This window comes from Manis pentadactyla, chromosome 2 (assembly GCF_030020395.1).
Source record: "Manis pentadactyla isolate mManPen7 chromosome 2, mManPen7.hap1, whole genome shotgun sequence".
Classification (NCBI taxonomy): domain Eukaryota; kingdom Metazoa; phylum Chordata; class Mammalia; order Pholidota; family Manidae; genus Manis; species Manis pentadactyla.
Genome location: NC_080020.1, coordinates 160226502 through 160241040, shown reverse-complemented (window position 1 = coordinate 160241040; position 14539 = coordinate 160226502). Strand labels below are relative to the sequence as shown.

At 41.8% G+C, this 14539-nt stretch overlaps 2 protein-coding genes across 2 annotated transcripts; one reads left to right on the top strand and one right to left on the bottom strand.

The window, feature by feature from the left end:
- The first annotated feature begins 760 nt into the window (after nucleotides 1–760).
- Nucleotides 761–10685, top strand: LOC130682561 (RNA/RNP complex-1-interacting phosphatase-like). Its single transcript, XM_057497022.1, has 4 exons — nucleotides 761–982; nucleotides 2388–2463; nucleotides 5234–5365; nucleotides 10419–10685. Exons 1-4 carry the CDS (start codon nucleotides 882–884, stop codon nucleotides 10452–10454), a joined length of 345 nt encoding a protein of 114 aa, XP_057353005.1. The 5' UTR covers nucleotides 761–881; the 3' UTR covers nucleotides 10455–10685.
- Nucleotides 10686–10832: 147 nt separating this feature from the next.
- LOC130682557 (uncharacterized protein C2orf78-like) lies at nucleotides 10833–14330 on the bottom strand. The gene has a single exon (XM_057497020.1). It carries the CDS (start codon nucleotides 13411–13413, stop codon nucleotides 11566–11568), a length of 1848 nt encoding a protein of 615 aa, XP_057353003.1. The 5' UTR covers nucleotides 13414–14330; the 3' UTR covers nucleotides 10833–11565.
- Nucleotides 14331–14539: the final 209 nt, after the last annotated feature.

Sequence of the window (14539 nt, the reverse complement as noted above, 5' to 3'; positions counted from 1 at the left end):
TTGAAAAGGCATTGTGTTTGAGCATTTCAAAAACCCAGGATTAAACAAAGTGAGATAGGTTTCTTGACTATAGTTTCTGACAGCCTTTAATGTTCACGTGCCTTGTGAATTTCCAAAGGTGGCATGTCATATGCAACGTTTCCTGAATTTAATTTGATCCTAGAAACCTCTTTGGCTGTAGTGGTTGCTGGAGGCAAATTCTGGCGCGCTGAGACCTCCACCCCTTAAGATCCAATCACCACCGACCAGATGGTCGCCCGCCCCTTAAGAGCCAATCACCAACGCAGAACACACTCTACCCCTACTCCTTCCTCACCCAGGAGCTGCTGCTCCCTCTCTCCTGGGGCAGCCATTTTCACTAACAAATAATAAAATCTCTTGTGTGAGCCCCTGTCTCCTGAGTTGTTCTGGGGTAGGGAGGGTCCCGGCGAGATTCCCTTTCATATAGTATGGTGCTTTTACATAAAATAGAGGATACCCATGTATGTACAAATAGGTACTTAATATATTTAAATACATATACAGTAAATGTGAATGTAAGCCCTTGGAAAATGTCCGAAGAACCCCACGAGGAAATGGAGGAGTGGGACTTGACTTTGATCCCATGTTCTGTACTACTTGAATTCTGGCAGGTGAGCAAGCTCATCGACCTGCGCTACCCACCGCCGGCTAAGGAGGGCGCTGTGGGCTCCTGCATCCCGTCGGCCGGCGCGGTGACGACATCACCTCGGGCGGTGCCGCATGCGCAGTAGAAGGAGCCGAGGTGGTGTGGGTGTTGCTGCCTAAACTCTTCCGGTCCGAAGTCTTGTTCTGGCCGAGAGGGAGCCGAACTGGCGGCTTTGGGGCTTTTGGCGTTGGGTGGATGGCGTCTTGGGGCCCAGATGAGCCAATGGGATCCTGCCCGCTACGGCTGGGGCCAGAGAGGCATCTTTTCCGGACGGCCCTCCGGCGAGAGGAAGGGTGGAAGCCACACCCGCGAAAGGTGAGCCGCCTCGTCCCGGTGCGGGCCCGTCCCGCTCGCAGCTCCCGGGCCTCGGTAGCTGCCTGAGCCCTGCCGCTGCGTGTGGCCCGCGCGCCTCTTCCTGGGAGGCTGTGACGCTTTCGCTGCTCTGCTCACAGTAGCTGATGTGGACAGTGTGATTTTTTTATTTCTCCGCGGGCCCTGGTTCCCCGGGTGAAATAGAGAGATGGGACTGTCAGTGTTGGGGCCACCCCTTACTTACCAAAATGGAGGCCCCCGCATTCCTCAAGCTGCGCTATTTGCCACAAAAAATATTAACAAGAGCAAAGGTCGAATGAAAAATCTACCAGTACAACCAAACTTTCACTGAAAAAACGTGTGTTGTTTCCAGGAATCGCAAAGGGCATGCTGTTGCTTTCTAACAGGTCTCATTTGAGAACTCGCCCTCTGTGTATTCAAATGGTTAATTTTGAGGCTTTGCTTTCAGTGAACTCTATTCCTTGAGATCTTGCTTTCCGCCATCTCATGGCTCATTAAATCCCCTTCGTTTTATGTCCTGAATATCTTTTCAATCTGTCCTCTCTCCTCCATCAGCATCCTAATACAGAACTTGCCTGATTATTGCTTTTAGGTCCTAATTAGTGTATATATTTATTGATTCTTGTTTCCGTTCACTCCGTTCTTCACATAAGACATCTTTTTAATATGCAGCTTGGAAAGTTCTCGTAAATATCGCACAAAAGCATTGCTTTAGGAATAAAAACAAACTCTTTTCCATGGCTTTCAAGACTGCGTGGTATAGAATCCCCTCTTTTTCCAGGCCCATCTTGTGTCACTTTTGCCCTGACTTTCTATACTTAAGATATGCTGAATTAACCTTAGTTAATTCTATATAAAATCCTACTGCAGGCAGTTCAAATACTACCTTTTACTTTTACCCCTAGCCTTATTAAGTGAAGTTCACGGCCCCCTTGTCTATCAAATTTTCTTTTAAAATATGAACTTGAAGTTCACTACGGCTACATTTGATGGCATTGGTTGTATTAGGACTAAAAATAAAGTGTAAAGTGAAAGAGTTAAACTGTTTCAGTCAACATGTGTGTATTAATGGCACCTTAGTGTTCAGGATTGGGCTAGATTTTATTGGGGATGCAGAAGTTCTGGCCGCCTCTGGTTTTAGATGTGTCTTATTTGTTGAACCCTTTGCACTGTTGTGTTGCCTTGTCTGTTTTCGAGATGGGGAAGCAGGAAGAAGGGGAGTATAGGTTGATACTGGGTGGGGTTGAATAGGTGGAGCAGTAAAATACAGAGTAGAGATAAGAGAGGCCCTACTTTTGGGTTCTGCTTTTCTTTGTCAAGGAGATTTCATTCTATGCAGAGAGACTGGCTGACCTAAAAATTGGCTAATAAGAAAATGTATTAATAGGTGGAAAGACTATATCACAGTTGGACAGTGGATTCCAGGGACCTGTTTCATTGCCTTCAAAGTTCCTTTGGAAAAGGTAAGCAGTATTCTTTAAGAAATCCAAATTCACCGTGTAGAACACTGGTTCTCAACCCTATCACACCCCATTTTGCCTTTTTTGTAGCAAATACTTTGTATTACCCATTTGGTATCCTGAAATGAAATTCATCTAAGTACAATCTACTTCCATACTTAATTTTAAAGAAAGAAAACAATGTACTATAACATAAAGAATAAATAAGATAAAGGAATTCATAATAATGTAGTATGTGTTTACATTTAATAGGTAAATGGCCATAACTATGCTAGACATAAAGAAATAGTTACTTGTTCCGTGAAATCAAAAAACTAAATGTGGCCTGATGAAGGTGAGTTATTTTGCCTAAGTGGCCAGAGTTTCCATAAGAACAGCTCTTACTTAGCAGATTTCCAAATAAAGCAAAGCCTTCACTTGGTTAATAAGGTGATGACTGTCTTGGAAAATGGATTATACATTAAAACTGCAAAAAAACAGCCTTCATGTGTATTTTTGAAGTTTGTTTCTAAGGCTTAACTTACGAACAGATTTTTCACCTACATGAATGTTGACTAGAACATTCAGAAGTCATTAGGGGGTAAGACACATTTGTAGGACTGTTATGAATTTGGCCAGATGCCTGGCATCTATGACCCTACGCACTAAATGCCATTGAGACACCTTTGTTACCACTGTCACAACCCAAAAAATAACCTGATCAGTATGGTCATGATTTCAGCATGGAAACTCTGAAAATTGAACTAAGAATGGAATAGGTGGGGAAAGCATTTGACTGTCATAAAAAAGGTGAGAAGAGGTTCATGTCACTAATTAAACTGCCCAGCATAGTGTGGATGTGTCTGTGGAAGAACTCAACTTCTAATGTATGGGGAATTGATGTAATTTGTGACTCATAGGTCAGGGTTCCTTTTTTTACTTGCTATGTCAGTTCTTTTGCATCTCTGTACTTAAAAACTTAGTCGCTTCATAAAGATAAACATATGGTTCTTATTTACATCCACCAACCCCAAGCATAGTGTTTTTTGACATATAATAAATACTTAACAATTCTTGCTGAATGAATGGACTCCCCAGCTGCATTTGCAGTTCCTGAGGGGTTGCTCCTGTATTCCTCCTTTCTGTGTGATCGTCCCAACGCCTCAGTTGCCTATTCCATGGCCTCTAAAAGTGGATTCCTGAGGTTCCACAAGGGTCCCTGCTCAGTGCCTGTCTGGAAGTCCACCAGCAAGAGAAGCACAGGGAGACTCTTCAGTTCCCTTTCCTCCATGTTGCCCCAGGTGTCTTGCACACTGTCATTATGAAAAGCCTCTCCTGGCTCTGTGTACTCAAGTAGTTTTATTCAATGTTGGGATTAAGGTACCATAAAGGGGATAACAGGGCTGTAGAACCACTCCCAGTGCACCCCCTTTTCATACAGTAGAGTCAGGAAGATGAAATATCTCTGTGTGACAATGAAATGTAACATTGGTCTCCTGTGTGTTTTATGGAAGTCACCAAGGAAAAGCAGCCACAGTACTTGCCAGTCTCTCCTCAAGCACACTGGAATACAAGGGAGAATATGTTAAATGTCAAATATTTGCCATGGCGAGAAATTTCTAGGAATTCAAAGGAGGGGAAAACCGTAATAGGGTTATTCAAGGAAGGCTTCCTAAAGGATTAACACAAATTGGTTATCTGAAATTAGTTATTATTCAGATAGCTGAAGGTGGTATTTGATCCATCAGCTCCAACTTTGTGAGAAACTGGAGAGATAATATGCCTTGATGTAATTAATTTACTCTTCAAAACTTACAATATTATGCAGAAGACTCAACACCATAAATCTGTCAAATCTTCTTGCATTAATTATAAATTTATCATCATCTCAAATAGGCTCTTTCTAAAATTCATATAGAAGAATAGACTTAAGTAGCCAGGAAATTTCTGAAAAAGAAGAATAATGGTGGAAGGGGAACATCTAGCTGTACCAGATATTAAGCTATGTTAAAGTGTTGCTGGACTATAGGTGCTTTTTAGGGCAGTGAAACTATTCGTATGTCACTCTAAGGTAAATACTTGTCATTATATACTGGTCAAAACCCATAGAATGTACAATACGTTGAGTGACTCATAACATAAACTAGGGACTTCAGCTGATAATGATAGATCAGTGCCGGTTCATTGTTTCTAACAAACGGACCACACTGTTCTGGAATATTGATGGTAAGTCTTTGTTGGGTGAAGGAGAGAGGGTATAATTGGAAGCTCTCTGTGCTTTCCACTCAGTTTTTCTGTGAACCTGAAACTGCTCTAAAAACTAGTCTGTTAATTGATAAAAAAGTATGTTGCTGGCACTTGAATAACCAAACATAACAGTATGGAAAAGAGCACATAAGTAAGCCAAATACATAAAAAAATGTTTAGCAATAAAATCCACCCTTCACATACATAAATATACTAGAAGTATTTATAAGTGCCTATTTATAGGCACTCCTCTTGGAGCTGGAGATGCAGTGGGGGGCAAAACCAATGTGGTCCTTCTGGAAGTTTACTGTCTGGCTGGGAGACCAACATGAAACAAATAAACACAGAAATAAATTAAAGAAATGAGCTTATTTTCTTCCTCTAATCTTTCTGAAAGAAAGCATTATACAATAGTTTGTAACTTCCAGAAGAGTGGAAATTTTCCTTTGCATCTCATTGTTAGCATCACGGGGCTTGAATAAATGGGTAATAAAATAAAGGATATTAAGCACCCATCTGCTCTTTCTTATATCATTCTCTCTGCCAGAGTTTTGAAGAGAATCTTGCTCCAGAAGAATGTTTTTCCCCCTTGGATCTTTTTAACAAAGTCCAAGAACAGAATGAAGAACTTGGACTGATTATTGATTTAACATATACTCACCGCTATTATAAGCCAGAGGTAAGTGAAACCCCTAATTGAAAAGAACCTTTCAGATACTGTATTAGTTCATAGTCATTCAGTAGTTATCATCTTACATAGGTGAATTCAGTAAATATCATCTTACATTAAGAGCTCCCAATTATACCCTCTCTCCTTCACCCGACAAAGATTACCATCAATATTCCAGAACTGTGTGGTCCATTTGTTAGAACCAATGAACCAACACTGATCTATCATTATCAACTGAAGTCCCTAGTGTATGTTATGAGTCACTCAACATATTGTACATTCTATGGGTTTTGACCAGTATATAATGACAAGTATTTACCCTTACAGTGACATACAGAATAGTTTCACTGCCCTAAAAAGGCCTTCTTTCAAGGATAATAGTTCAAAGAAGGAACCAAATGGTTTCCTTAATTATACATTTGGCAGTAAGCTTTGTATGTGCTTAAGAAATGCTGTAAGCTTTCGTGTTCTCTATTTTGAAAATGAAGTAAACCTGTAGTAAGAATAGCACTAGTCTAATAAAAAGGAATACCTCGTATGTCCCTAGCACTTATTTTAAGCAGTTGCCTGAGCATGTGTGAGCATCAGAGGAAAAGACAGTTCTCTCAGTGGCATGCTTTCTATTCCTAATACCTTTTGCCATTGATACAGAAACCCGTATAATCTGTTGGCCCATGTAGCATATCAGTGGGAAAGAATTTTCTTTCTGACAGTTGCATCGACTTGGGAGACAATGACACCTAACGTTTGTTAGTATTTGCATAGCAGTTTGCCATGTAAAAACTGCTTGCACGTACACTGACTTAGTTGATCCTTGTAACAGTCCTTTGCTGATGAGGTAGTAGTACTAATATCCCCTAGTGATTGTCTTTCTGTGATATTAGCAGTCACTGATGATTGATAGTTACGTCCATTAATTTGTTCGGGGCTGTGAGAAATGGTGAATTCTGTTGTTGTTTTCTTCATTTATTAGCTGGGTATACTTCCATCAAGAGAAGTTGCCCCTCATTATCTATTTGGTTGCCCAGTTGTAGTGTCATGATTCTTTCCTTTTATTTAACAGTTTTCAAAATAATGAGCTGATTCACTAGTATCCTCCAGTGGTGACCAATGGGATTTTGTTTTGTTTATTTATTTGTATCACTGTGGACTCCATTGCAGTTATTATTCTTAACTGAGGCCCCGTCTTCGGCCAGTTGGAGCTTCTCAGTTAGGCTCCTGAGTCCTTTTTTATCAGAGCTGGGTCACAGCTAGGAAATGTGTTTCTATGTTTGCTTTTAAAATAACATACATCAAAAGTTCACATTGATACTTTCCGTTTAAGTTCAGAACAACAGGATTTTCAGTTAAGCTCTTCTGTCTTTTATCAGTACCTACTCTCTCCCACGCCAAGAATAGCAGTTCTCAACAGTATCTGAAATTTGCTTTGTCTCACAATTCAAATCCAAGTTCTTCTCTGACTCATTCTACTTAAATCACAGCTGCTTTGTGGCCCCTGAAATGTAAAATATTAGGTAGAACTATTTATGTAATTTCTGGTGACATATACATTCATTCACATGGACTTTGCTTGCAGTTTTATGTGCCTATTGACTATCCGTCCTGCAGTTTTAATGAAAAGCAAGTGATACTTCCAGGTTGAAGCAGATTTGGGGAAAAAAATGGCTCTTTTAGCAGGATTACTGACATGCCAAGTTTATTATAAGCTCTTGGTTTTATTCTGGCTCCTCTAATTCATTTTTAATTCTTTCCCTAGAGATGAAATAATACACATTTTCATTGTTTTGCATTATAGGACTTACCAGAAACTGTTCCTTACTTAAAAATTTATACAATTGGGCATCAGGTACCTGATGATGACACTACTTTTAAATTCAAATATGCTGTTAATGGGTTTTTGAAAGAAAATAAAGATAATGTGAGTTTTTTTTTTTCTTACCTGATCTTCAGTATGCATTGTGAATGGGGTTGGGAGTTTTTAATATTTTTAATAGTTTTGCCATTGAGCCTATTGTGTTTAATATTATTAAAGTGGAAATGTCAGGTGTCAGATGCTAATAGAGTGAGGTGTTACTTCTTCTTATGGCCACAAAGTTAGCTTGGAAAGTGATTTTAGTGAGAGATATGAACTGAACTAGCTTATTCATCTATTTTTTAAAAATTTGATTGGGAAATATAAAAATGTTCTTTTATATATTGGTTAAGAGGTGGGACATAAAGGAAAAGATAAAGAATCTCAGGGTCTTAGAGTATATAAAAGAGACAACAAAAGGCAAAGTTTTGGAGTGAAACAGACCCCTAGAAGTGAAACAAATGGACCAGTGGAGTGGCATCCTCATCATGGGTATTTAAGATATTCCTGACATTTTTCCACTTTGGGTTCAAGTGGGGAAGGACACTGCCACCTCTTACTGTCATTCTACAGACAGAAAGAACTTAAAAAGGCCAGTGTTTTCTTGTTCCTGCTTTAAAGTCTGCCTTACTCTGTTGTAAATAGATCTTAATAGCTTCTGAATTTTAAGGATCCATGTGCCTTTTTCTGGCATCTAAGTATCAGCAAGACTATTGTACTTGTCATATTTTAAAACTGAGGTCCCTTGTCTTTGGAAAGTGACTGGCCCACAGCGTGAAGTGTTCATTTGGCCATCTTTCTAAATTTAGCTTGAGAAATATACACTATTGAGCTGGACAGACAGTAATATTGCATATGTGTGTGTATATATATATATATACACATATCAAAAGGGGGCAGGGGAAAAAGAATAGAGATGGCAGTGGGAAGTTAGGGGATGAAAGAGAGAGACAGGAGTTTTAAGATTAACTTTTAAACTACAACCTTGTCATTTAATGCGGGCTCTAGGTCTTTAATATCATAAGCCCCATTCACATATCTTCCCTACACTTTGACTTTAGAACTTGGGAGGCTGAGCCTTGAGCAGGGCATCTATAGAGGAGGTAAATTTCCTAATTTGTATAAATTGTAGTTACAGAAACATCACCTCTTAAGATGTTAGGGAGCCGCTGCCAGCTTGCTCACTCCTTCAGGCTCCTTTCCCTAGAACTACCGATGGCATCCCATCTGTTCCATGAGGGCTAAAGGTCCCTGAGAGTGCCCGAGGACCCATTGGTAAATCTCGGTCCCTCTTGGGTGTAGTCGTTGCACAGGCTGGCCCCATGTTGGTCGTCTGCCCCCATGGTGCTAACTTGATGGAGCTCTGCCATAGCGGTCTCGGGGCCTTGCTTATCATCATTCTGGCCACCTCTGTGATAGGCCCCTCCACAGACACCAGCTCCCAGATGAAGAGGACACATTTTCCACCCTAAAGACAATGGGTTAATTATAATAAAAGAATTAAGTGCAACGGGAATATAGAGGAGAGACAGAGGAAGGCCTCACTGAGGAGACAGCATCTGGGCTAGGTGGTGAGAGGATTTCACTAAAATGAGGAAAGGACAGCCCAGGTATCAGGAAATGTACAAAAGCCACAGAGCTTGGACATGTGCCATGGAGAGGCAGCCTCTGCTGTGTGAGGGGGTAGTGTGAAAGGGCGTGGAATTCATATGTTCACTTCCAACAGATATTTATGTGATACCTGCTAAGTTGAAGGCACTGTTGTGGGAAGTAGGAGCAGAGGACAGTCCTTGCTCCTCCATCCTCTGCATTCTAGCCGGGGAGAGAGAATGAAGTGAGTACATGGAATGTCATGACGATAAGTGCTTTGGAGAGCACCAAACAGGACGGAGAAGGGAGGGAGTGTGCTGGGTGGTCAGGGAAGGTGTATGAAGATGTTGTTTGAGCCCAGCCTTAAAGGAAATGAGGAACCAAGCCCCTGGGTATTAGAAGGGTGGTGGAAAAGTGTTCTAAAGCAGAGGGAATAGTGGTACAAAGCCTCTGAGGCACGACTACGCTCAGCAGGTTTGAGGACTAGTAAGGAAGTCAGTGTGGCTGAAGTAGGGAGGGAGCACTGAGTTTAGAGCAGTAGAAAATGGAATCAGAGAGGCTGGCAGTGGGCAGGAGGGAGGTGGGTCATGCAGGCCCTTGTAAGTCATAGTTTGGATCACTGGAATTACAGGTCAGTTGGAGACACAGATTGATATCTCTTTATAAGAGTTCTAAATGCTATGCTTAGAGTGTGGGCATTACCATATGCTAGATGAAGATTTTTAGGCAAAGAAGTAACAACCAAGTTTACATTTAGGAAAGATAACATCTTCCATATGGAGGAGCAATTGAAATAGTAGCGATTAGAAGTAGGGAGGTAGTAATCCAGACAGGAAAAAACAAGTCCTTTCTTATGAGACACCAGCTAGTCACAGACCTACACTTTGCAGGCGTAAATAAAAAACTATGTTTTAAAATTTCTTTATAATGCTTTTAAATGATGGACTAAGAAATACTGTGGCACACTTGGAGAAATCTTAGACTTGATTCTAGACTTTGTTCTGTTTGCCTGCTGGGTAGCTTAGACTTACATATTTCCAAGTCTTGCTTTTTCATCATAAAATAGGGGCAGAGCTGTTCGTCTGGGTACTTGCCAGGGTGCAGGGGCCTGTGGCCTGCGGGGAGCAGGCAGTGAGAGGAGGAGCTGAAGCACCTTGGGGCCTTGAAGGGAGTGCTATGGGAGCTGTTTTTTTAATAACTCAGCATCAGAAGTGAACCTCCCATTTGTGTCACTCAAAACCAGATTTCATTCTTCTTCTAGCCTGTTTTGTTTTTTTCCCACTCCCTTTTCCTGTACTTAAATCAATCACTGATGGGCACTCTCTAGGAAGACAGATGGGTTTATCTCAATATGGTTTAGCTGTTTGGACCTGACCAGGCCTTCTCCCGTCTATACCCTTGCGTCTAACTGGGGGCTCTTCACAGTTTCCCAGAGAGTGAATTTTGACTTGGTATTAGATAATCCTTTATAGATAAACACAAAATCACATTCCTCTTCAGAGTTACGCCTTTTCAGGGTAGTGGTAGTGTTGTGTGACTAAGGAATGTCACTCTCCAGAAAGGCGCATCACTTGTTGGTAGTGTGCCAACGTGACTTTAACTCTATTCCCTGTTTTACAGACAAACTTATCGGCGTCCACTGTACCCATGGTGTAAACAGGACTGGCTACCTCCTCTGCAGGCGAGTTGCCAACCTCGAGAGGCAGACCCTGTTCCAGTTGTTTGGTTTACAATAGTAATGTAAGCTGGTTGCAGAAAATCTGCGTAGAAACTTATGAAATCGAAAGGAGTCTTACTCCCACGCAGAGATACCACTGGAAATCGTTTAACCTGTTTTTTCACACTTTAAAAATGCAGACATAAGCATATACATGTACTTTAATGGTATGATATTTATTTACTTATTTATTTTGAGAAGGGATTTCATTTTTTATTTTTTTAAAAAAATTTTCAATTGAAGTATAGTTGACATACTAATTTCAGGTTAATGGTATAATATTTAGACATCCTGTTTTATAATTTAGTGTATGGCAGATATCTTCGTATAAAAGTCTTTGGAGACCTCATTCTTTTTTAAGGTTGCATTGCTCCTTCACTTACTGATGAACATAAGAAAGTCATAAGTTGTTGAAATTATAAAATATTGAAGGAATGAATATTCCTGTATGAACATCTTTGAATACACATATACTGTCTTCTCAGAGACCATTTCACTCAGAATGGAATTTCTGAATCAGAGCAACCCTTGTGTTTTTGTGGATGTTGCTGCACTGTGCCAATTTATGTTCATTCAGAAAATATGTATTAGGCATCTTCTTTGTGTAAGCACTGTGCTGGGTGCTGGCAAAAAGACTTGTGAGACTTTGTGGGCAGAGAGACTTGACCAGCCTTCTCTGAATCCTACCAGTCTAGGGAGGGACTAGATACTCGAGAATCACATAGTTGCCTGTAGAATTACAACCCAAACAAGTGTGGACAGGTATATCTACATGTGAAAACTTATATCTATGTGTGGAAACATATCTATCTCTATCTATCTACTTGTGGAAACATATCTATGTGTCTATGTGTGTAAACTTACTATGTGTGTAAACTTATATCTATCTATATCTATCTACATGAGGAAACATATCTATCTACATGTGGAAACTTTTATCTATCTATATCTATCTACATGTGGAAACATATCTATCTATCTACGTGTGGAAACTTTTATCTATCTATCTGCATCTGGTAACCAAAGTGGCACCAACAATCCTATCATCTCTTACATTATTATATAGCCATAGGAGTCAGCAATTTCCATCTCCTTTTCCCTTTCAATGAAAAACTGTATTTTCCCCAAGGAGGTGTATTTGGCAGCATTCTCACGCTCTTGTTGAGCCTGCCTCTTCATAGCTTCCCGCTCTGGCCTCTGCTCTTCTGTGACGGGCTCTGACACTTCTGGCCCAAGGATGTCAGATATCCTCCATGGACGTGGTATGAAGAAGTAGACCTCTTGGTTTATATATGGGCTTTTAGGCTTGGGTGGAGGCTGGTTCTGGGGCACAGCAGTGGGAATGGGCTCCTGCTGGGGAGAATTGGAAGGTGATGTTCTGTAGGATACAGGTCTAGAAGCAGTGGACTGGGTGACACTAGGCTGGGTAGACTTGGTCAGGTCTCGTTGGGTTGAGTTGGTCGAGACTGGACCCAGAGATGAGCAGGCAGGATCTGTTAAAGATGCAGGGGCTTGCTGGGATGAATCGACTGCAGTAAACTGAGCTGCATTTGTAGAGCCAGGCTGGGTAGAGGACACCAAAGCTGGCTGGTCTGAGGCCGGAGACCGTCGCCTACGAGGAACTCGGCAAACTGGAGACCTTTCCACCGTCAGAAAAGTCAAAAGCACAAATTTGAGCTTCCCAGGAGGTGACAGTTCATTCTGAGATGGAGATGGACACTCTTTTTTGACACTGCCATCTGGCTTCTGGGCGTTGGCATGGGTTTTCTGAAGCCTTTTCCCCTCACATAGAGTTCTCAGCCGTGGTTTGGTGGCTGGGGGTGGCTGGGGGTCTTTGGGGTTCCTTGAATTTCCCAAGTCCTGGGAAGAAGAGAATTGAGGTTTCTTATCAATCCTCTTCCCCAGTGCATGAAAATCCTGCACAGACTCCAGCATGTGCATGCCTAGCCTGCTTAGAGGTGTTTCATAGTTCTCTTGGCTGAGCTCAGGTTCACCTTTCTTCCGCTCCATCCTGGGAATGATTGGCTTTTTTTGTGCTTTGACTTTGTTTCCAGACTGCTCACCCTCTTCAGCTTTCTTGGAGTTCCTTTTTCTGGTTCTTGTGGTCTTCTGTGCACAGCTCCTGGTTTTTCTTTTCCTCCTTGGTGCAGTTATTGGAGATTTGCGTCTAGAATGCTTGGACTTCTTCACAGGAGCCTCATCACCATCTGCAACATTGCAGATACTCATGTCTCCCTCCAGTGCCTCGGGAGCACCACTGAGAGGCTCAGAGGCTTCATGACTGTTCTTCCTTGCCTGACCAGAAGACCTCTTTTTTGCACATGACCTTTTCTGCACCTGGTTTAATTCGGTGGCTCTGGTATCTTGGGTTTTGCTCACTTTGGGACCTTTGGACTGAATAAAGTTTTTCAAGGAACTGAAGAACTGAGGAAGGTGACTGTCTCCTGCCTGGTCAGCAATGTTTGCAAAACTGCTGTTCGATTTGTTCTCATTTACAAGTGTGCCTTGGTCCTCAAGGCTCAGGCTGTTCTTCCCCAGATCAGTGTTTTTAGAACGAGGCTGCTTCTCTCGGTTGAGGGGCTCAGTGCAGGCCTGGAGATGGTGAGTATCAGGGATGTGTATAGGCAGTAGTACATCATCTTGGTTTTCTACTGGGATCTGGGAGGCATCCAGAGGCTTGGAAAGCTTGCTTTTACTATATTCCAAATTGTTGTTCTCTGTTAGTTCCTGATTTTTAGCTAGAGGAAGTGCCAAGCAATTACCAGAACTGTGCACTGAAGCTCTCACTGAAATGCCCCCAACCTCAGGTGGTGGGTTACTCTCAAGTGTCTGGCTATTTGGAGGTTGAGGCAGACAAAATGTCTGGCTTGGAGGCTGCAAACCCCAGGAAGTCTGCATCGCTAAAAAGGAACAAGGAAGAAGTCAGTCTTTAGTAAGTTAGATGCTTCTAGGCGCAACACAGACACCATGCACTGCTCAACATTGACAACACTTTTCTACTAGTTCTTAAGAGTCATGGGCAGCACCCTGTGCTAGGAATAGAAGAGGCAGCTGTTCTAGTTCTTACTGCTGATCATTTGATGTCACTGTTGCTTGGTTTCCTTTGTACTTCATAGGATTTTTATAAGTCAAATAAAACATTAAAAATGATTTTTAAAATATGAAATGTTTTACAAGGCCTAGCAGTCTTATATGTAGTCTTCAATAATCCTCTCTGCTTCCCTGAGAAGTTAAGCACACCTCACCCCATAGACTAAGAGAGAGAATGGAGTTCTTCCTGATGAAATATATAAGCAAGGACAGATTCATACCCTGCTTGTTTTTGACAAGATCCCAGAACAAAAGGTCTTAAATCCTGGTGTCAATTAAGAAAGTGAGGGAAAGTTAAACTGATACTAGCACAATAAGTGAAATGTCTTCCAAAAATCAGGACTAGATCAGGAAACGGGAGTTCCTTGCAGTGTGGGAGTGTGCAGGGGGACTGATGAGCTAGGGCCGTGAAAAGGATGGTATCCCTTGGCACGCTCTGTGTGCATGTGGCATAGATGGCCATCACAGTGTCCTGCCTTCCCACCTCCATTAGGTCTGAAAATGAAGAGCACTGAGAGAGAGTGGTGGTTATTGAAGTCTCAGGACTTGAACTCTACCTATTTGACCTTTCTTTTGAATGCTGACCTTATTCCTCTCCACACTTGCTGTTTGCACTCACCTTGAAAACGTGTTTCTGTGATGGTTTGAGCAGACACATAGTAGTAGATTCCAGATGTGGAGACTGGTGGTTGGGTACCTGTGGGCTGAATCTCTTGCAGTACCGTCATTTCTGGTTGAGGGGCAGAGGCCCTACTTCCTGTATTTGTCACAGAGCCATAGGATTGCCAGCAGGGGCAAGTTTTCCAGATCGCAGAGTCCCCATTGCGCCTTGATTGTAATAATATATCTGGCTCCCTTGCTGGTAAGGATGTGACAGACTATGTCCCTGATTTATAATCTGGGATGGTGTTCCCTGAACAAGCCTGCCAGGAAG

Excerpts from the sequence above, each read along its gene's own strand:
- LOC130682561 (XM_057497022.1), top strand. The coding sequence starts at position 882 with ATGAGCCAATGGGATCCTGCCCGCTACGGCTGGGGCCAGAGAGGCATC. Across the intron at positions 983-2,387 it reads GGAAGCCACACCCGCGAAAG|GTGGAAAGACTATATCACAG; the intron begins GTGAGCCGCCTC and ends ATGTATTAATAG. Across the intron at positions 2,464-5,233 it reads TCAAAGTTCCTTTGGAAAAG|AGTTTTGAAGAGAATCTTGC; the intron begins GTAAGCAGTATT and ends TCTCTCTGCCAG.
- LOC130682557 (XM_057497020.1), bottom strand. The coding sequence starts at position 13,413 with ATGCAGACTTCCTGGGGTTTGCAGCCTCCAAGCCAGACATTTTGTCTG.